General features: G+C 34.7%; 4 protein-coding genes and 1 long non-coding RNA gene across 6 annotated transcripts; 3 read left to right on the top strand and 2 right to left on the bottom strand.

The window, feature by feature from the left end:
- LOC147863652 (transcription termination factor MTERF8, chloroplastic-like) lies at positions 1–1,445 on the bottom strand. Its single transcript, XM_087320286.1, has one exon. It carries the CDS (start codon positions 1,389–1,391, stop codon positions 171–173), a length of 1,221 nt encoding a protein of 406 aa, XP_087176412.1. The 5' UTR covers positions 1,392–1,445; the 3' UTR covers positions 1–170.
- A 1,352-nt stretch (positions 1,446–2,797) lies between these two features.
- LOC147863653 (DNA replication complex GINS protein PSF3-like) lies at positions 2,798–5,343 on the bottom strand. Of its 2 annotated transcripts, XM_087319156.1 has the most exons (7): positions 5,211–5,343; positions 5,003–5,074; positions 4,482–4,582; positions 4,265–4,357; positions 3,922–4,061; positions 3,498–3,645; positions 2,798–3,403 (listed from the first exon to the last, which is right to left on the bottom strand). In XM_087319156.1, the coding sequence occupies exons 1-6, from the start codon at positions 5,265–5,267 to the stop codon at positions 3,530–3,532; spliced, it is 579 nt and encodes a 192-aa protein (XP_087175282.1). In that variant the 5' UTR covers positions 5,268–5,343; the 3' UTR covers positions 2,798–3,403; positions 3,498–3,529. The 2 variants fall into 2 exon arrangements, with proteins under 2 accessions (XP_087175282.1, XP_087175280.1); XM_087319154.1 differs by having other exon boundaries at positions 2,798–3,645.
- A 991-nt stretch (positions 5,344–6,334) lies between these two features.
- On the top strand, positions 6,335–12,491 carry LOC147863654 (protein LPA3-like). Its single transcript, XM_087319982.1, has 9 exons — positions 6,335–6,470; positions 7,876–8,049; positions 9,639–9,686; positions 9,769–9,808; positions 10,717–10,817; positions 10,974–11,166; positions 11,451–11,549; positions 11,795–11,912; positions 12,227–12,491. Exons 1-9 carry the CDS (start codon positions 6,417–6,419, stop codon positions 12,345–12,347), a joined length of 948 nt encoding a protein of 315 aa, XP_087176108.1. The 5' UTR covers positions 6,335–6,416; the 3' UTR covers positions 12,348–12,491.
- On the top strand, positions 6,489–7,592 carry LOC147863655 (uncharacterized). The gene is made up of 2 exons (XR_015529831.1): positions 6,489–7,147; positions 7,178–7,592. It is a non-coding gene; the product is annotated as an uncharacterized LOC147863655 (long non-coding RNA).
- A 4,890-nt stretch (positions 12,492–17,381) lies between the features above and the next one.
- On the top strand, positions 17,382–19,175 carry LOC147863656 (uncharacterized). Its single transcript, XM_087320541.1, has 2 exons — positions 17,382–17,604; positions 18,789–19,175. Exons 1-2 carry the CDS (start codon positions 17,467–17,469, stop codon positions 18,930–18,932), a joined length of 282 nt encoding a protein of 93 aa, XP_087176667.1. The 5' UTR covers positions 17,382–17,466; the 3' UTR covers positions 18,933–19,175.
- Positions 19,176–22,311: the final 3,136 nt, after the last annotated feature.

The following is a 22,311-nucleotide window of genomic DNA, read 5'->3' on the forward strand; positions in this document are numbered from 1 at the left end:
AAACTGAAGTAGATCATTCTATTACAAATAGCATACGTTGACATGCAGATTATTTCATGGAAAAGAATGAGAGCCTCATTGAATGTGTTGGTCAGAGTTTTGAAGGTGTATGGAAGCAATATATATCTAGATAACAAGGATTCCAGATTTGGACCCATTAGGTGTGGAGTTCAATGCCTATCAATGGCATCATTATCATCATCAACATTAATGCCTTCATTATCAGTATCACAATTTTCATCTTTATCAATCGGAAATCTTTTCGAGAAGATTTCATCTGTCATTTTCAGCACAAACCGCAATGAAGGGTCTTTCGTGATTGAGCCTTTGGACTTGAGCCGATGCACAATAGAGAATCGAGGGGCAATTCTCTTCTGAAGGCTATAAGTGAGATACTCTGGATAATGCAAAATTTCATCCATACCCCTCTCTAGAACCTCAATCAAGTATTCAATCTTCCTTGCAATACTTTCTTCAGTGAGGCAAATAAGCCGAGGATATCTTTGAACCATTCGAATTGCGTCTGTGGGGGAAATACCATGATTGCTTTGCAAAGCTTCAAACCTTGATAGCAAAGTTTTGGAACTTCTAGAGCTCCAGTTTCCCAAAGCACAAAGACCAGCCTTAGTACTAATCTCATGACCAAAATGCTCAAGAAGCTCAAATCTCTCATACAATCCTTTATCTGACAATGTCAATATACTCGGATAAGTTCGCCAGAGCCATGAAATCGACTCATTATCCAATCCTCGATCCCGGAAGATATGAAGCTTAACACGAAGATTCCTCTCCAAGTTTAGGGCAAAAAATGATGGGAATCTATCAAGGATTCTTTTTATCCCCACAGAATCTAACCCAATTTCATCTCTAAGGAAGATCAAATGTCTTTCTATGTTAAGCAAAGAAAGAGAGATGAGAGACTTATTACCTGAGCCATGGGTGATGAGTTTGAGGAGGAGGCGGGGGTCTTGGATGCAAATATTGTCGAAGAAATCAATTTTTGATTGAATGTTGAAGAGTCTGAGGCGAACAACGTTTGGGCACTGAGCAAGGAAACGTGCTGATGCCGGCCCTGAGACACCGTGATTCTTCAAGAGAAGAAGTAATGAAGAAATTCTTGTATCAGAGACTGAGATGAAGAGTCTTTTGTTGGGTCCTTCTAATAATGACTTGATCTGTTGCTCTGTGAAGCCTTGCTCTTTCAGGATCTGAAGCTTTGATGTGGAGGGGGAAATGCTTTGGCGAAATTGCCCATCGGTAATAGAAACAGAGCAAGGAGGTGTAATTTGTGTGCAGAAGGAGGAACGAGAAGGGCATGCTAAGATTAGAGTTTTCTTGCGTGTATGTAGAAGAAACCTAATCCAACCACTACTCATCCCTGCATTCTGCATCAGACACAAAAACAGAGAGATCTAAGTATTAACTGAAACATACATTTTTACTTCAAGCATGAACTAATTACTAACCAAGGCTAAGATTCCACACTCTCTTCAGTGGCCCCTCCGAAATCCCATGCGGATGCGATGATGCGGCACAAAATCATTGGCCCATGGTTACGGGCGAGATTGCACAATGACATGGCACAAAATCATTGGCTCTTGGTCGTAGACGAGATTCCACAGTGACATGGCACAATGATGCAGCACAAAATCATTGGCTCGTGGTCACAGACGAGATTCCATGGTGACATGGCACAACATCACTGAAACCTAGGGGTCTTGCGAGCTGATACGTCACGTACATAGTTATTGGTTTCAAGATAAATGTGAGCCTGAGTCATGTCAACCACTATAAGGCTTGGATGAAAACCCCTATTCATGATGCGTCACAAAACAATTTTACCACATATTGTCTTATTATGTGTTAAGTCGAAATCATGGGCTCACAAAGAGTTCATGTACATACTGATGACAACGGAGTGAAACCAAAGAGTCAAGTCAGGAATGAACTAAATTTGCAAAGTTCCGTAGTAAGCTATTGAGCTTTTTTCAAATAGAAACAAAAATCTACAATGAGAAATTGAAAAACTTTTGAAGGAACATGCTTGGTTCAATCTACCATACCAGTTATGTGAGACTATATTTCAAAAAACTTCAAAAGAAAGATACCCAGTTCTATAATATCTCTCATCCAAGACTATGTTTATACTTACTCATATATCTTCCGCAAGCATATCTTTGAAAATCCTTCATAAAAAGGGTGCTTGATTTTTTTTTAAATCGCCTCTTTCAGGTGTGTACCAATTAAGAAAAAGTCCCCACAAAAATTCCAATGGTTTGAAAAACTTTAGTTTCTTTGCATAAATTCTGTACTCTATTAGTTCTAACAGGTAATATCAAGCTTACCCTGGTATGTATCATTTAGTTTAGCCCAATGCAAAAAGTACACTCTAAAATTTGATATTTTCTGTTCAACAAAAAGCACTGGATCAAATATGAATATTTGGATTGGCATTGAGATATACATGATTGCATATGAATAAAATGCAAAAACTAAGGGGCCATCACTAGTTTAGTGTGAAGCATGGAGTGAATTAAACAAATTAAGTAGACTTCCAATCACAGATGGTTGTGTGTGCAAAATTCTCCATTCAAAATTATTGAAGCAATATCGCCTAAACATGCTTTTTAAATGCATGGGAAACTCGATCTTACATGCAATTATTCTATGTAGCATCAAAGACATAGAAACAATTAATCAATTCAATCGAAGACAACATACCATGGTAAAGGCAGAAGAGCCTAGCATATGCATTGAGAGATCACAGTAGAGAATACAAAACCATTTATAACTTGGATCAAACAGAGAGCAAACATGAAAATTCCTTACCTTAGTCATTCCACAACAAAAGAAATTTCCTGGTAAATTGAGCATTCTAAATGCAGTCTATTGGTGTTATGCATCATAATGAAGGCAATTGTATTACATCTACAAGATCTTCCACATATAAAGGTTTTGGTAGAGCATCACCTTTCAGGTTCATAGAGAAGTTGCACAAAAAGGATATGATATCTGGTGCTAGAGGACATCTGACATATGCCGATCAAACAAAGGATGCAAGTTTTAGCAATAAAAGTGTACTAAAACAATTTTGTTCAATCATGTCACTTAGGATAAGTACTTTTTATCCATCTTATATGATTGGATAGGCAAGATATTCTTGTTAGCAATATTTCTAACTTCATTATTCATTTGTCTAATCAGTAAAATCATCACTCGAACTGATCCTGCTGCCTTTCTTTTGAGCATGTCGTAGCTTACAGCAACTTCTCTTTCATTTGACCTTAAGTGCTGGCAATATCTGTGAACATAGTTATAAACCTAATGAAGGGCAAGCCAATTTGAGAACATCTTGATATCCTTTCATAACCGGGAGAGATACATGTGGTTTGCCTATATACATCTATAAAAGAATAAAGACCTTGTCACATATTCTTCACATCATGAATATATTTATGATCAAAATACTCAAGATTTTTTTGGAATTGAAGTAATACTTTGGTACAGTGGTCTGATCTGGGTTTTAATGTTATGTATCCCCTTGAGGTTTCCTTTTCTTTCCAAGGATAGCTGCTCTTTCCATTCTTGTTCCTTCAAGCCGCCATTTCTTAAATGCCGTCATAGACTCTCGACCTGCCTGAAATACTATCACCCGTATTGAATATATTCAGAAATCCATCATTCAAGACTCACATGTAGATAAAGTAAATACAATGATGTGCCAAAATCCTTATTATTGTAATTAATATTCAAAAGAAAAAGTTGTTAGCACCCCAGAACACAATACATTATATTTTCACCTGATAATGTAGGATTAATTATTCACTTCAAATTACTATATTGTGTTCAAAAATAGATTCACACACTATGTTGTAAATATATGATTCCTAATCAGATAAAAGTTGAGGAAATGTAACTTACACAGTGTTTCTTCCCTGGATAAAAGTTGCATGGTTTTTGGTGTTGTGGAGATGGAAGCACTGTGTGCTTTGCTGAGAATATCTTTGTAGCGTCCCCGTAGAGTATACAACAGAAAGGATCCTAGGGTAGAGTCATTTGTTCTTCCAATGATTATACCACCGAACACCAAACAAATAAGTTAATAACATACGGAAATGGAAAGAAAAAGTTTGAAAATTTTACCACCATGAATCAGCCTGAAGTTGCAAAAACACTCTCTAAAGAAGGATTATTCTAAGGATGAGGTGACTCGACCATATAACAGATAGTGATACTTATAAATCTAACTTCGAATACTACTTACAACGGTGCCATCTTGCAGCCCACTTCATAGAAATAAGGACATCTAGATCTGATATCCACACAGCCGGGATCAGCTTGAACCTCTTTTCTAACCCTGCAAAACATAAAAGTAAAACAATTTGCCATCATTCAACCCAGATTGGACTATCTTGAACTAGTATGCACTAATTGATACTTATCTGAAATGTTTCATTTTTTAACAGTGTGCTCATTATTACCTTTGGTTGAAAAAACTGGGAAGATTAATTAAAGCAGCCTGTCTATGGAAAAGGTCTTCAGCAAGCCAAAGTGGCATATCAACTTTAGCACCTTGCTCAACCTGAATCATGTAACAAAATGTTAACACACGATTATGATCCACCAGCTTATCCTTGAGCAGCAATAGCATTATTCCGAAATGTTTTGAGATACTCGTATGAGATGTGTTTCGCGCTAAGCTTTTGTATCTTCATCAACATACCAGGAAACCAAAAATATCTAAATTGTCCACACTGGACAAAAGACGCTTTTGTCTTCTTCAGTGCATTTTAGTAATTTCTGATGGGTATGATCGACTGTACCCACGTATCTTTTAATGTTCAGATTTGCCTTAGCCTTTGAGACTTGAGGTTATTGGTGGTGATAAATGCAGGAAGGTGGAAATGCTTAAGGAATGAAGAGAAGGCTACATTTTAGCGAAATCAAGCATATCTGATATGCCTAAGGATAAGTGATGAATGTATAGAATGTGCAAACTTACATTATTGTCTTCTGAGCTCGGATCCAAAACTCCGACTCCATCAGCAGCCACGCGGAATATAACAGAAACGGGCTGCGAAGGAGAAAATGGATCGATACGGAGAGAGGAGAAGAAAATAAAGAGCTCTTGAAAAGGAGATGGAGTTAAGGTAAGAAGAAGAAGAAGAAGAAGAAGAAGAAGAAGAAGTAAATGGAACACACAGGACTACCTCTTCAGCTGCGAGGAGATCGTCGAGGTCATAGTATGAAGAGGAAGCAGGTGCCATGGCGTTTCTTCGAATTCTCGCGCGGGAAACAGGAGAGAGAGAGAGAGAGAGTGTGTGTGTGTGTGTGTGTGTGTGTGTAATAAGCATATGTATATGTACATATACATAGTTTTCTGAGACTTTTCTCTACATATGATGAGAAATTAGAATTATGATTCATAATATGTCTGACCACTTCTCTTTTTCAACACTAAAACTGACAATATTCCCAATTTCTCTAAATAGCAAAAAAGGAAGAAAGGAAAAGAGGTTCCGATGTTATACCTATGTATATACTTTCAGTTGCGATAGAGATACATTTGCATAATATAATTGTATGTAATGTGTGTATGTCATGTACATAGTTCTCTTTGTGTTTGTTATTATTCGTGTTATTACAGTGATGATGATGCTTTTACTAGCCGGGGATTGATCATCTCGTATGGCCGGACAAAGCATCTTATAGTGAAATATGGTTCGTTCAAGAGGGATTGTGTCTCATTGTATAATGTGCATATGTAACCCACAAAAGGCTTTTCGACCACGGTGGCCCCACACAGTAATGACGACTCCTTTGCCCATAACATATGCTACTTTTGTATGCATTATCTGATTAGTTTCGAGTGTTTTGTGGTAACAAGTTTATTCTCTATTGTTCATTCTCTTGTTGTTCTTGGGTGATAATCACGTGGTCGCTTTCATCAGATCATTTGCCAATTCTTGATCCACAATATAATCAAGGAAAGCTTATACAGTCGCGTGATCACTTCCATCAAATCGAAGACACGACACATTGCATTGAGATTCAAATTTCAATGCAATGAGTGTGAGTTATATATATATATATATATATATATATATATATATATATGTCTGGATGCAATGTAGCGCTTAAACGACAAAGACACTGGAACTCGGAAAAGAAGGCTACAAAGGAAGCATAATCGGAATGTATTTCATGTGGGTGTGTGTATGCCATATAATAAGCTAAGAACGGCGAACACAACCCATAGGGCAGGCATGGCTGACCTGTTTTCTCCGTCACCAAAGAAATCTAACCTTACAAGCATTGGATAAGGTTTGAGGGAGTGTGTGTGTGTGTGTGTGTGTGAATGAATAGGGAGAGCTGTGTGTGTTTTCTATGGAGCAGTGTGAAAAGAAGCTTTGTCTATGGAGATGATACAAACACTGAAGGTATCCTCATGGCATCATCACCCACAACAGGTAAAGACATTCTCTCATGATATCATACCTCAGAAGAAGTAATAAAAATAAATAAACAGAGCTTCTTCTTCTTGATGGAATCCATTGAAATGCTTAGTTTGTAACAGAAAGATCAGAAATCTTGGCTGTGGGTCTTGAGTAGTATCGCGGGAAAATACATTCAGTGTTTATGTTTTAGATTTCAAATTCTTTTATAATACCTCAAAACAGAGATCTTGATGCAAAGAACAGTCTAATCAAAATATAAGACACGATACAGAGAGGTGGAGAATTTAGGTTTCAAATGCTCTTATTGTACCCCAAAACAGAGTTTTTGATGCAAAAATAGAGTTACTGAAATGTAAGAATTATCAAAGTGTTATGGAAACGATACATAAAGGTGGAGAGTTTAGGTTTTAAATGCTCTTATCATACCTCAAAACAGAGTTATTGATGTAAAAATAGATTTACTAAAATGTAAGACACTAACAGAAAGGCGAGGTTACAATATAGGATATTTTCATGGATTGGCTAAACTATCCACAAACTAGTCATTTCTTCCATCATAATGGCAAAACATTTACAGACAATGTTGTCGAAAATCAGACTTATTGCCGACATACATAAACACACAGACAAATGCATACATACGTACGTACGTATACTATAAATACATAATTAAATGTGAGCATCCAATGGTTTGGTTTAGGCTGAATGCGATATTGAAGATAATATTTCAGCCAAACACAACTTTGAAGCTAGAAGAGTTAAATGAATTTTTCTGAAAGACCCATTGGCTATTTATATCCTGTTGGCATCTATTTATGTATATGATGAGCAAATGAGTTTTCTGTTTCATGATGCATGTCATATCAGTGAATGACTTGCCTGGAATCATGAAGAGACATGTCTTAAGTAGATCCCAAGGTTTATTTTGAGGATGATCAGCCTTCCTACATGCATGCACACTGAACATACACATACATATATATTCGTATGTAGTCACAATGAAGACGTGGTCTACACCTACAAGTTCTATTACTAGGAATGCATGATTTTGCCAGAAATCATGAACAATAAATCTTTGGAGGCATCCTCAAATGATGAACGTGAGACAATTTTCTTGTGCATGGGGTCAAATTTCTTTTTTTAAAAGATACATTGAAATTGCTAAAACATTCAAGGCCTTTATTTCTGATGACAATATACAATTTCAGTTCCAATGGCAATATATTAGGTTGGGTTTTCTGATGATCTTTTATGTTTAAATGTCTTTGATCAAAGAAATATATGAGCATGCATATTAAGGAGAAAAGGGCAAGTTTTTGCCATCACATTTTGCTAATATTGAAGCTAATTTCTGCTCAATTATTGCTGTGGCATTTGATAAGAAAGTGACGAACTGTTTTTTTGTTTTGTTTTTCAGTTTTTTCAACCAAAGTTTCTTTGCAATACTTCCTTTTTCCATCACAGTAATGCCTCAAACAAGAAGATCCAAAGGGATAGCTTGAGAATTCCAACTCAGAAGGAAAGGAACCTCTTAAGGTGTCATGCAACACTTGTTGATTTTCCAACAGATTATGATGAACTATTGAAGCAGGTTTTTACACCCATTACGTTATAATTGTTGTGTACATCATTATACATTTGAAATATTTTCAATTTCAGTACTCAAATACAGTTACACTATGTCTGAAACCATCAGTATAACAAATCAGTGCCATCCATGGGGCTGAAAGCGAAAAACATTTGCTTCACCTGATCTCTATCAATCTTCTCTTTTTCTCTCTTATTAGAGAGTTTAATGTATATGAAGTAATCATGCTTATTTAATAGAAATAGAGCGTAATCTCCATTAGTTTCTACTATCGTCAAGACACACCTCCACGATCATTTCACCATGATAATAACACACACATAACCTTTATACTAGAAACCAAGATCCATAAAAAATAAAGTAGAATGCTTGTAAATAATTCACATCCTACGATTCCCTAAGTTCAAGTCCACTATGCACGATTCATAATCAAATACATGAATTTTAAGCTGGTATCCACAACTTATAATCAAGGACCACAATCTAGAAATTTAATATCTCGGATAATGTAGCCACAAAATTTAATGTAAAATAGAGTTTGTCGTTATCAATGACCATAATCCAATTCATAGAAACCATTCTTTGCTATTCTTTTTGCTGTGATCCATAATGCCACAGGACTGTTTTTAAAAATAAGTAGTGGAATCAAATATTCCAGAATCTCCCTAGTACAAAAAAAAGATAAAAACGAGATTTCATAATGTAGTCAATTTTGGCTGGTACGTAATCCAAACCAAATCCATGTATGATTATCCTGATGTGGATATATATAGAGTTACATTACATCTACATAGTCTTTCACATAAGTAAAAATAAAAATAATTATAAAAGTATTTATGACATATCATATAAACCATCATTCAGGGTTGGAACAAAAATTCAGTTGAAACATTTTGTGCATTTTTATGGAAATGTTTTATTGATTTCAAGAGTAAGGAACTAAAGGGGCTCAAGTAATTTGCATAATCCAATTCATAGAAACCATTCTTTGCTATTCTTTTTGCTGTGATCCATAATGCCACAGGTCTGTTTTTAAAAATAAGTAGTGGAATCAAATATTCCAGAATCTCCCTAGTACAAAAATAAAAATAAAAACGAGATTTCATAATGTAGTCAATTTTGGCTGGTACGTAATCCAAACCAAATCCATGTATGATTATCCTGATGTGGATATATATAGGGTTACATTACATCGACATAGTCTTTCACATAAGTAAAAATAAAAATAATTATAACAGTATTTATGGCATATCATATAAAACGTCATTCAAGGTTGGAACAAAAATTCAGTTGAAACATTTTGTGCATTTTTATGGAAATGTTTTATTGATTTCAAGAGTAAGGAACTAAAAGGGCTCAAGTAATTTGCAAACTATCTTTGTTTAGTGATTAGGGTGGATAAAGGCTCTTTAAAAACAATTTGTACTCTAATGTTTAGTGATTCTCTTGTCATTACACTGTTTTATGCTTCATTCTTCCAAAGAAAATCTATTCAATTGGTTGTCTGTATGTTCTAGTTCTTATTTAGACCTTTAAGGTTAACTCATCTATTATTGCACACAATACTATTACTGATCTTTACCATAACTTAGGCAGAAAATGCTACAAAGGAAGCTTTGAAGGATGGGAAAAAATTGTTGGTAAGCCTTAAAGCCTATGAAAACTCGGCATTACAAATATTACAGTATGATATCTGCCATTTTTTGCTTTTCTTTGGAACAGGAAGTTGAATTTCCAACAGCGGGTCTTGAATCTGTCTCAGGTAATCAACCTGTATTTTTATATTGGAAATTGGATTGCTGATCGATCGATTATACTTACGTTGTAAGATCAAGAGCAATCTAATAGAAAACAATGCCACAAAATTGATGTTGAATACATTGTCCACATTTCACCATTATTACTTATCAAAGTTTCGAGCAAATACAAGATATGAACAAAATCTTTTGCACTTCTTTACTTTAATTTTTTAAAATTTCTGAAAATTATGGATTTTAGCAGAGATTCCAAGGAAATATCTATTGTGCTTGTTTAAAAGGAAACTAGTTTCTTAAAGCTGGTATCATTGAATTTTGATAAAGAAATATAATACATTATTAGGTCGCTAGCCCTAATAGATTTCAATATTCATTTACGTGTTGTGTTCAAATTTTGATTGGAGTTCACTATTCATTTACTCTTATGTGTTCGAACAATTAGACCTTAGTATTCCTTTAGTTTTCTGTGTTTGAACTTTAATTGGAATTCAGTGTTCATTTACGTTTTTATGTTCAAACATAAATTGGAGTTCATTATTTATTTACTGTTTTCTGTTTGAACTCTGATTGGAGTTCAGTATTCATGATTTTAACCTTTCGAGTTTAGCATTCATTTACTTTTTTGTGTTTAAACTTTGATTGGATTATTCATTTAAATTGGGTATCCAAACTTTGGGATTAATTTAAATTGTGTTGGAACTTCAATTAGAATTTGGTATTCATCTAATCTTTGTGTTTGAAGTTCAATTGAACTAAAGTATTCATTACTTTTTTGTGTTCAAACATTTGTTTTTCATGATTTCAGTGGTGCACTTGTTTTGCATATCTCTGTGATTAAATAGGAAAGATCAGCTATTTTTAGCTTACAATTAAAAGTTTGAATTGTATAAATTGTTTTTTGTCATTATGACAGGTGATGCAGAGGGAGGGATTGAGATGACTCGGAGTATGGTTTTGGTTCGTGATTTCTGTAGCAACTTCCTAGAAAACGAGCAATATGCTCGAACACGAATTGTGAGCATTGCATTACATTACTCAAATTACTATTTCAGAAGTTTCCATCTTATATTTTGTATTATCTTCATCTCATAAATAGATCTCTCATTTGTGAAATTTATTTCAATGTATTTATAGTTAGTTTGATCCATGTTTGCATATTTACAATGCTAGTTTTTCCCAGACATGAGTGAAGTGGCCAGAGCAAAGGCAGAGGTGTTTGAAGGGACATTTTTCAAACTAGATTACTTAACCAAGCCATCTGGACTTGGAGATCTTGGATTTACCGAAAAATTGGCGATGGCAGATCGGTTAAAGCCAACTGATGAGATGGTGGTGGTTGCTTACCCTTATTTCAATGTCAATGGTAATGATAATAAATGATGGATAAGATCAATGTCCTATTTCAGTTTTCAACTCTTGGCTATATAAAATGGTTTAGAAACACTGAAAACCTCCAACTTGTTGGGTATATTATATGGTGAAGTTTGCAACACTCTGTGGAAACTTACGAGCATTCTAGTACTTTGTGAAAACTTATTGTGCTCTCATAAGTAGTGAAAACACTTATGCGTATTTTGGTGAATATCCAATTTAAGGTATGGGCATTTTGGCCTTCTATAAATTATCAATTTGTCATTTGGTTTGCAGAAATATTAGCAGTAGAAGACCTTTACACGAATGCAACAGCTGGGTCAGAGATACCAATACTTGTCTTCAATGGAGAACTTGATAGAATAAGAAGCGGATGTATCCTTAAACAATACTTTATTATTCTCAATGCACTCATCATTTCCATAAGAATTACATGTATCACATATGAGTTGCCTTCTTTTAACTATCAATAGAGGGTTTGATAGATATTACTTACCTAAGATACCTATTTTGTCTCCACACAAGCTTTGCGTTTTATCTGTTTTACATTACATGCATGATATTCTATGATCTTAATGCCACTTATGAAGCATGTTTTCTCTCTTACATTAACTCTAAAGATTATCCATCATTCTTTTACCCTAAACTTGGAGCATTATCCAAGAATTTTCTACCAAAATTTGAAACAGTATATTACATCCATAACTTCAAGGGAAGGCATGGTGGCACATTGTTCAGGTAGGGTAATATTACCATCTCAAAGATCAAATGACCTTAAATCCCAAATCCACTTTCGTCTTTATTTTTGTTTAATAATGTGTCTTTAACATTATGTCCAAATTAGCCATTTTGGTCTTCAAAAATAAAACTCTGTATCTTAATTTTAAAACCGTTCACATATAAATGTAAACGGGTAGCTACTAATGAATTTCCTTTTATTTGGTAGAGTGTATATAGGCATTCAATTCTGTATATATGCACACACGGATAATACAAAAATTTCAACATGTGTGAGATCTTATTCCAAGTTTAATTTCTATGATGATTTGTAGAGCTTATCCTGGGCCGTGGCAAGTACTCCGGAAGATTGGTGATGTTCATTCATGCATTTTGCAAAGAGAAACAATGCCATCTTTGAAAGAAGTCGCCCTTGACATTTTACCAAATGCTTGACGAGTTGAATATTCATTTTTGTTTTGTAATTGAATGTGCATCATGTGTTTATAAACATAACTCTCATGGAAAAAGTATTAAAGTCATGTAAAGTATATGTTGTTTGCCTTGCATAAAGCAATACAGCTGATAGTTTTAATGCTATTGTTCTCACCGTGTTTTGATGCTACGTTGTTTTTGCAGTGCGTTTTCTCTCTATGTTTTTTTATTTCTTTGAGAAAATTGAAGCAATTTGTTTTGAAAATATTACTTAATGATCAAATGCACATATAGATAGAGTAGAAATTCAGTAATGTGTGACATAGCGAACCAAATTAACTACTAGTTACAGGTTTAGGGTTTAGGGTTTAGAAAAAATTGCAGACAAGTTACGCAGCCAAACTTCATATGCAAGCTAATATATGTATGAGATGGTTGAATACGATTCGGGGTCGAATGAATTGGTGCGAGGTGACAGTGTGAGAATTTGGGAGAAAAGGGGTATGATAATAATGCTTTGATGCAGATGATTGCATGTGCTGTGATGTTGAGTTTGGATCAGCCTGTTGTCTTGCACTTGCTGGACATTCCCCATGCTAATGAATCCTTGAATGGAGTGAAAATGGAGCTGATTGATGCAGCCTTTCCTTTACTTCAAGGTAGTAACACTGATATGATCTTCTTTTCCATTTATGTTGTCAGGATAATTGAGATGGAGGTTTATATACATGGATATAGAAGTGAGATTAGATGTATGGATGTATAAATCCTGACAGATGCAATCAGTCCTGAAACGGAATTCTTGCCATCTAGGCAATAATGCCCTTGAATGATTTCAGAGATAGGATCTAACCCATAGTAGCATGATATGCATGGCATGAATCTTGAACATTTAATAGAAGGACCATTGCAAATTTTCTTTGCCAGGGTTTTTGCTACAACAGATTTGGAAGCTTGCAAAACATTGCAAACATTGCAATGGTGTAAATATTTGAGCTCTTCTACATAGGATGGAAAGAAAATATGACAATAAGCAGTTGTGGGAAACCCTTGATTTGGCGTGTCAGAGTCTACAATTGACTTGATGACTAAAATTTTCAACCCCCACAATTTGAAATAGTATTTCAACTTGTATAGAAATTACGTGTCGTTCTATTGTAATCAATGTCTCATTTCATCCTGGACCTAAGATTTTATGGAGATTGACCCTTGGCGAACATTTTTACATGAGATGTTGAAATCTTTGGTAGGTAATGGATTTGTTTTAACTTTTAAACATTTGTTCTCTAAAGCTAAAATTTCAGGAGTGAACAATTAGTGTTCATGATCTCAAATTAAAGTTTTTGAACGTGCATTGCATTTCTATATTTTAATGTGAATCCCTATATTGTTTATAAAGCCAAAACGTTCATAATATAATATCATGTTAATTTATTAATGATTTTGTAAACAGTATATTTGTGTTATGCTTGCAAGTTGCAACTTAGTAATGTTAGATCAAGTTTTATATGTGGAATGTAAATGCATGCGTGTGTGAAACCTAACAGGGTGCATTTGTATACGAGAAGTTTACAATACATAATGTTGTATATGTATGTATTATTTTCAAACAAGTCAATAGTATGTTTGCATATGCATTTAGAATCACATCCAAACTTATTGATGATGCAAAATCCGTGGAACATTTATAGGTGTGGGTAGGGCACAAGCAAACCTTGTGCACCAAACAAACGAAATTCCAGTATGTGGAATTTATATTACATAATATATTAAAATAATGGTAATGGGTGCACAATCTAGAAATTGCTCTCATTTCCATATTAAGAATGAGATAGCTTCTCACAAATTACAATGGAATGCCATTTTTGGAACCTATATGTGATGTACACTATTTTGTGGAAACCTTTATTCTTTATGAAAAGCTCTATAGAACCCAATACTTTAGATAGGAAAGTAAAAAGGAAATAGTCACATTGATTTCGTAGGATTTGTCACCATTGTAGAATAATCCACATGGTTGAGCCCAAACGTCATACTAAAGAATATTGATAAAATAAGTATCTGCTTGGACAATTGCAACTTGCAAGCTAAATGCAAACACTTTGAACGACCTCCTTTTTGCATTTACATTTATATGGACACTCAAAGTGATGAGGATATTCTTCGTCTTTTATACACCATGACCTATACTTCATGAGTACATTGACTTGGTTTCACCGTAGCCTCAGGGCTCGTGGTTCGGGTGGTGGGAGGTAGGGGATTCGTGGATGTCAGCCGACCAATCGTAGTAGTCTATGGAGAGGGAGTCGTGGAGGTGGGACTTGGAGTTGAATTCGGACTCATCGGTGGTGTCGAGGGGGTAGGAGTTATGAGGAGGAGAAGAAGAGTGGGAGGAAGTGGTAGTGGTATTTTTAAGGCACCTCTAAAGCTTTTTTGTCCCAAACCAGTTTAGGGATCCGTTTGGTTAAGGTTTGAGAACCCCAAAATGGTTTAGGATTAACCAGTTTGGCTTGAATAATCGAGTACCCTATATATGTGTGTCGGTACATGCATAGCTTGGCAATGCTATAGTTGGGTCGTTAAAATGTTTTTTATTACTCAACCTAGGGGGAAAAAACAATCCTAACCATATGGTAGATATACTCATGATTAGTCGTTGCTTAAAACGTTAATTTTTTTACATAATGTGACTAAAGTAATTATTTATTTTGCCAAGAAAAATAGTGCATTAGTATTAAGAAATGTCCTAAGGTTGTTCATGGAATATATAGATATCTAGGTAATGACCTCCATGCTAAGTTCTAACTAGCGGCTTAAATAAATACTTTGGTGTAGAGTAGAACCACACAACCTTGTCCTAAATTTGCCTATAGATATTGTTGTGACTAAAGTAATTCAACTTTATATTATCTAACTAATCAACAATTATAATTAATCTTGGATAACAAGTGTAGATCCCAATCAATATAAAAAAACACGTTTGTTTATACGATTTAATGCATAATCGCAAAGCTATGGTTTACGTCAAGATAAAGATAACTACATAGACAAAGTTGACTAATTGAAGAAAGCCCCATTGTTTCGTTGTGTTGCTACCATTGTAATTATGTGTTTTATGTGAAGAAAAGTAGATTTTAAATAATGGTATGTAGGTGGCTTTGTAGTGGGCCATTGTTAATGTGTTTGTTCAAAACAAAGAAATAGCTAGAACCATGTAAAAGTAATAGCATCAATGATGCAAAATATAACATTTGATGGTAAGTCGGTCTTTGCTTCGATTTGAACTCCCTTAATCGACTCTTATCCCCATATTGGCTTTTTTTAAAAGTTGATTTCGGGCCTAATTGATTATATAACAATAAATGATAAATTAAGTGTTTAATTCAAGTATTTGAAGGCTCACATTAATCTTCAAAAAGATCCTTAATGTAGCATTTGGGTTAGAGTATTGAATAATAGAAAAGGATCGTGCATTTAATTAGAGGATATATTGATCTCAAAAACGATTTAATGCGAACCTAACATTTCCATTTAGAAGTGCACAATGGTTTATCAATCTAGATAGCATTACTTTTCACTCGGGTTTGGTTAAGGAGATGTCTTTCTCAATGTTATGCCACTTGTGGCCTTCATCGGGCCCTTTTTGCTAAAAATGTGACATTAAATGGGACTTAAATGTTTTAGAATCAATTTTACACCAGAACACAGTGTTAAACATTGCAATTTTTGTTACCTTTCTATGTCAGTTCGCTTAAGTGTCATTGAAATTCAGATTGTTGTTGGACCCACATGCTAATTAGAACTAACATTGGCCAATCTCCTAACATCTCAATTAGACTATGCTTCTTTGACGTGACCCTTTGAATGTTGACTAGAATGTGGAATTTCACACAATCTATTATATTCAAGGTTGTCTTTCATGCACTTAATGATTTTTAGAAAATGGATAGACTTTTAGCTTAGCTATGTAACTCACTACAAAACAATGAGAGACATTTGGCTTATCTATTTGAAGGGTCATTATTCTTCATACTTAACATAGATTAGACCAAGGCTCAAGAGGTGGTAGAGACAATAGAAGGTTGTGTAGGAAGGTGGACCATATGTTGTTCACTACAATTATCAACATCGAAATGCATACTTTGTTTTGGGGAATGATGTTTAGGATGAGTTCAATGGTATGCATTTATATTAGTTATCTCTAACTATGCATAAAGAGATAAAATTAGTTAAACGTTTCAAGTTCTCATGGTAACATGTATTGTTCGTGCAAATTATGGTTATGTGGTTTAATGAACAAATAGGGAGATAAATTTAGATGTGCATGTGAGAACCAACGTCCCAAAAATCAGGACTTTATAGGAACTTTTTTGGGGGACTTTATAGGAACTTTTCTCCCCTAGATTAATTTTTATGAATATTAGATTGAAGGTACAATAACTACCTCTAAATTATGAGATGGTTGTAACTAGGGTTAAAAGATCACCATCAACAAAATTAAGATGCTCATTACTGCACAATACATTGTCGTCTCAAGCAATTCAGATGAAGCTAGGTTGCATCGACACGGTGCAAAAATGCAAGCATTGGAGATGGGGTGGATCAAGACATGATGAGGGTTGCATGACACAAATGATCAACCTTTTAGATGCTAGTGAAAGATGGGGTTGGACAAAGGGTGGAATTTTGTGAGGCACACATCGAAGAGCAAAAAACTTGTGGTGGCTGAGGCACAAATGGACGGTCTTCTTCAATCTTAGGGGTGAACGAATCTTTGGAAGAGAAAAAAAAAATGATACTAGCAATACATTACAAAGATGTTATTCCTATTTAGGATTGCAAAGAATGTAAATTGTAAATTGTAATAATAACAATGAATGATCCAAGAATGTAATAATAATGATGATAAAAAATAACCTTTGAAATCTGTGGTGGCAAAATATAGTCTCAATCATTGCTCCTCTCTCTCTCTCTCTCTCTCTCATCCATGTGTAGCTAGCTAGCTAGGCTATATATGAAGAAGTAAAAAAGAACCAGCCCACAAGGTGTGTTAGATCAGGATAAAAAGAGGACCTCTCTTTCTCTCTCTCTCTCTCTCTCTCTCTATCTCTCTCTGGCTTGCTTGCTTGCTTACACCATCATGTTGGAGGGCAAAGCAGCCATGGGGGAGACAGACATGCCTGTGGTTATGCAACACCATGCCATGAGATGTGCAAGCAGAGCTCTGGATATCCATGATGTCAGTGATTGCCAGAGCATAGCTGCTTACATGAAGAAGGTGAGGCTTAATAATCCTACCCCTTTTCACACAACATTTGTTAAAGTCTTTTGTCTCATTAAAGATCAAATATTTCCCCAAGCTCATTATTTGTTCATTGGTATATACGCAATTTTGCATTCACTTGTATCCATCTCTTGCCTAATGGGTATGGATTGATTGGGCCAAATTAAGCTTTTCTGATTGGAGTTACTTTGCTAATTCACTGTCATTCTCTCATCATGCCAACTTACACTTGTTCTAATCACTAGTCCTAGAAAGCACCATCTAAGAGTCACATGTTAACCACTCCACATACGCCAATGTCTATCTATGGATATATCTACTCGTGGGGTAATGTTACATTAATGTCATTCTTCTCGATCTATGACTTCCCCTACACATACACAGCACTTGTTCAATGCAAGATCTAATATGCAAGAACCACATCCATCTCAATAACATATGCCAACAGCTTGATGTCATTCCTATTGATGATTATCTATAATGCTCAAGAAGCACATCCACATTGATAATAATATATGCAAATCCCATTCCTATTGGTACATGTTTGTATGATGGCATACACTTATAACATTATCTACATACTAACTCCTATATGTTCTTTGTAAACTTTAGATGATCCCAAGGTTCAAACGATGACTCATTAATATGTTACATGTCTATATAATTGATGCACTAATTGCCTTCTCAATTCCGCTTTTCTCCCCTAAGCCAAATGTTGTTCTTCATGTGGTCTCAAAACAAGTATCGCGTCAAAAGATTTGCTAATGGCATTCCTACTAGTCAATATGCATACTCTACTTCGTTTATCTTGTGTTGTATGACCAATTATTCTCTTCCATTCTTCATTAATGCAAACTAGTTTGTGGGAGTGCTTGAATCCATCTACATATGCTCATCATTAAGGCTTAGTATATCGGATAGTTTTCTAAATGAATGCTCATATTGCACATTCTGTTGTCTAACCCTCTAATGAAGTATTTATCTCGTCATGTTAGGTGATGAATGAATATTTATCATAGTAATGTATCAAGATGATTTTTCTTGTTTTATAAATGAATGCATGACATATTATACATTGTGTTGTCTAACTCTCTAATGACGTATTTATATTCATCATTTTAGGTGATAAATGAATATTTATCATATTAATGTATCAAGATGATTTTTTCTTGTCTCAGGAGTTTGATAAATGTTATGGTCCTGGATGGCAATGTGTTGTTGGCACACATTTTGGATCATTTGTGACTCATGCAAGAGGAAATTTTATTTATTTCGGTTTGGAGAAGCTCGCTTTCTTGCTTTTTAAAGGAGCACCCTTTTAAACCCAAAAGCCTCGACTTTGCATTACCCATACCATTGTTATCTATAATTTGCAAGAACAACCTTGAGAATACATTACATATACCATAGTTATCCATAACCTTTTCACCATTCTATTAATTGAGAGCTATCGTCCAGAAACATTTATCAATTTAATCAAATAAATGTCTTGTAAATACTTACATCCTTTGTTTTGATCTCTCTTTCATTGACAATGCAATGCAAAAGAAATTTATTCTTATTTTCCCCTTGCTTTTTGTGTCGGACATTACGATTTGATGTGCAACCTAGAGTCTACACCTTAAAGGGACATGTCTTTTTAGAATATGACAATCTTATTGGAATGTCAAATTTCTATCTTTGTAGGTAGTCCATCAATATTTGAAAAGCTCAAATACACAACATTTTCATAAATTCACATGATGTTATAGAAAATGTCGTGTATTTAGTTTCATAACTTGATATGATAAAACATGTAAAGTTTACTCAAACATACATATAACATTATAGAAAGATGAATCAATCCACCATGGAAACCAATTAATGAGATAAACCCATAGAATAGCATGAAAGATAATATTTCTACACATAGGTTAGAAAATACTCATTAATCAACACTATGTTTTTGAGAATGATTGGATTCTTCTAATTTGCGTATCTTTCCAATCTTTAAAGCATTTGCTTCGGATAAGCTCTTTGAAATTGGTATATCTATTGATAACCACAAACATAAATAAGCTTAAACTTTCAAGAGAGATTTGATTTTGATGCAACACGGGATATAAAACAATTTCTCACCCTCATAGTAAAATATCATCATTCTCCTTTACATTCTTCTTGGTTAATCAACGTACATGAATCCTTTCCAAAATGATTGCATAACACATGTCAACATGCTCACATATCACCTAATTTGTCTAGTTCTTGGCTATAGTACTTTTGACAAGAGAGCTTCGTAGTGTAGAATATAATGAGGTCATTCTTCAAATGATCACATAATGTAGTAATTAGATTCGTTATGTAGCTTTGACATAAATGGATCATATTAGCATTTATATGTCATATTTTTAATGCATGTTCACGTCATCACCTTTATAGATTAGACCAAAGGTGGGTTATGACCCGTTTAATGTTGTTTTTACATATATGACATTTCAAAGGCTCTGGATGGATGAATGGATGTCAAAGTCTTTACGAGTTGTCGGCGTTCTTGCTATCCCTATTTCGAAAATGATGGTTCAATTTTTTTCCAATGAGATTCCATGGATGAAATATTAAACACTTGTCCTTGTGGTGACCATGGATATTGGTTTTGATATACTTGCACTTTATGGAGTGAAATAAAATGAATTATTGTCAAAGTCTTCTTTGGCATAAAATAGTTCATTCGATAATTGCATCAAATGATCGCTACAAGACACCACACCGATTCATATCGATGCTAAGAACCATTGCAATAAGGCTCTAATAGAGCAAAGTAGAAAAGAATAAGCACATTAAATAATGAAGAAATTAAAAAAGAGACTTGTCACGGGCCATAACATTGGATATATGATAGAGAACAATGGATATTCACTCACTCTTGTAAATGCAATTAGAAAGCTTCTTTTGCAACCAATTGTAGCAAAGTTTTTGTACTTGGAAATGGAGAGAATCCAATCCGCAACCAATATTTCTTTCAACAAAATACTCATTCCATTTGTTAATGAAGTTAAAACCCACATTTCGATGCTCATAATGATCTTAGGGTACAATTTTTTCATAGAATTCCACTCGTTCAATTTATTTGTTGATAACAATTGAAGTTAATCATTAATACCTTGAACTCTTGAGTTTTTAGCATCCCAAGCAAGACAATTAGCTACACTTTACTTATTAAAGGCTTCATGCAGTGCAAAACCACCATTCTTCTCACTTCCATAGGATTAAATTATTATTTATGGTGGTGTGCTATAGGGTTATGTTATTTGGCATAGATATTGCTAGCTATATTTCTAGATCTTGGGTGTTTGAATGATACTTTTGCGCATAAATTTCAAATGGCACATGGATTGACGTGAACTGTCATTCCCCAATATGGTGCCCAAACAAGAGAGAGTGAGTACCCACCATCATTAACATATCTCTAGACCTTGATCAAACCATGGATTATTCATTTGCTCCAGTTTATTTATTTTGCAGGGTTGTGTTGTTGCTAATGGCACATATCGGGAACCACCTCTAAACCAAATACAAATGCTCGAAAGCATACTATTTAAAAGTAATCATCATTGTACGTAAAAGATAAATTTTTTGGGAGAAGATTTTGAGTCTTCTACATCTAACCTATGAAGCAATGTAGATACTAATAAGGTAAAAAAGAAAAGAAAAATTGAAGCATGTACACCAAGCCCCTATGTATGTAAGGGGGGATAATTAAGCTAAAAGCTTTCTATTGTATGTGTAGAGTCAATCTAATTAAATATAGTGTTCATTGTTAACATTCATTTTGTGTTTATCTTTTTTCTTTTGAGTACAAAGATATCGTGGCACAACTTCATATTATCTTTGTACTTTTGTGTATAAAAGTTCTTGTGTTCAACTCCCTATCCCACATTACCCTCATCACCCTACTCTTCTTACCCTAAGAATCCATGCCACTTTCCGTTAGCCAATTCTTCTTCTCGAATGTTGTCAAAATGATCATCATGCAACTCTAAGTGCCACAATAAATGGTGAGATAAGGCATAGAATGTTTCAAGCTAGAGTGAAAAATGTGTTTAAAACTTAGAAAAGTATGGCATGAAAATTGAAAATTGAGCTGAAAACTTAGAAAAACATGCAAGTGCTACAATAAATGGTTAAAAAGTGTACTTAATTTTGAAAACAAAAAATGGTTAAAGAGTCTTTAAAACTTTGAAAAGGATGGAAAGAGCAAAAAGTTCAAGATTTTTGCAACATTATTCATGAAAAAGTGCAAAAGTGTAGAATGTTGGAGACGGTTTATGTCATTGCCAATACAAGACCAAGCCAACATCCTCCATGGAAACAGGGGTGGATGGGCTATGAGATCTGAAATAATTAACGCTCTACTGATTAGGGAAGATGCTCATCAAAGGACGACAAAGGAGAAATGGATAGGTTACAAGGAGGAGGGCTCTTTGCTCCCAAGAGGTAGGGACACACCGCATAGGATTGAAGGCTCTGAACTACAGGACAATGAGACATCAACACAACATAAGGCAATTCGAGTACTAACATATACTGGGCATAAATGGATTGTAGATCTTGATCCAATCAAAGTACAACCAGATTGGCACATATATACTCATGAAAACACATGGCTACGTAAGGTCAGTTGGGACCCTTTGCAATGGACATGGTGTGATCCTTACGCGGGTC

Source organism: Azolla caroliniana, unplaced genomic scaffold (assembly GCF_043228905.1).
Source record: "Azolla caroliniana isolate FFs.n. ecotype wild unplaced genomic scaffold, voAzoCaro1.0.p SCAF_5, whole genome shotgun sequence".
In the NCBI taxonomy this organism is placed as follows: domain Eukaryota; kingdom Viridiplantae; phylum Streptophyta; class Polypodiopsida; order Salviniales; family Salviniaceae; genus Azolla; species Azolla caroliniana.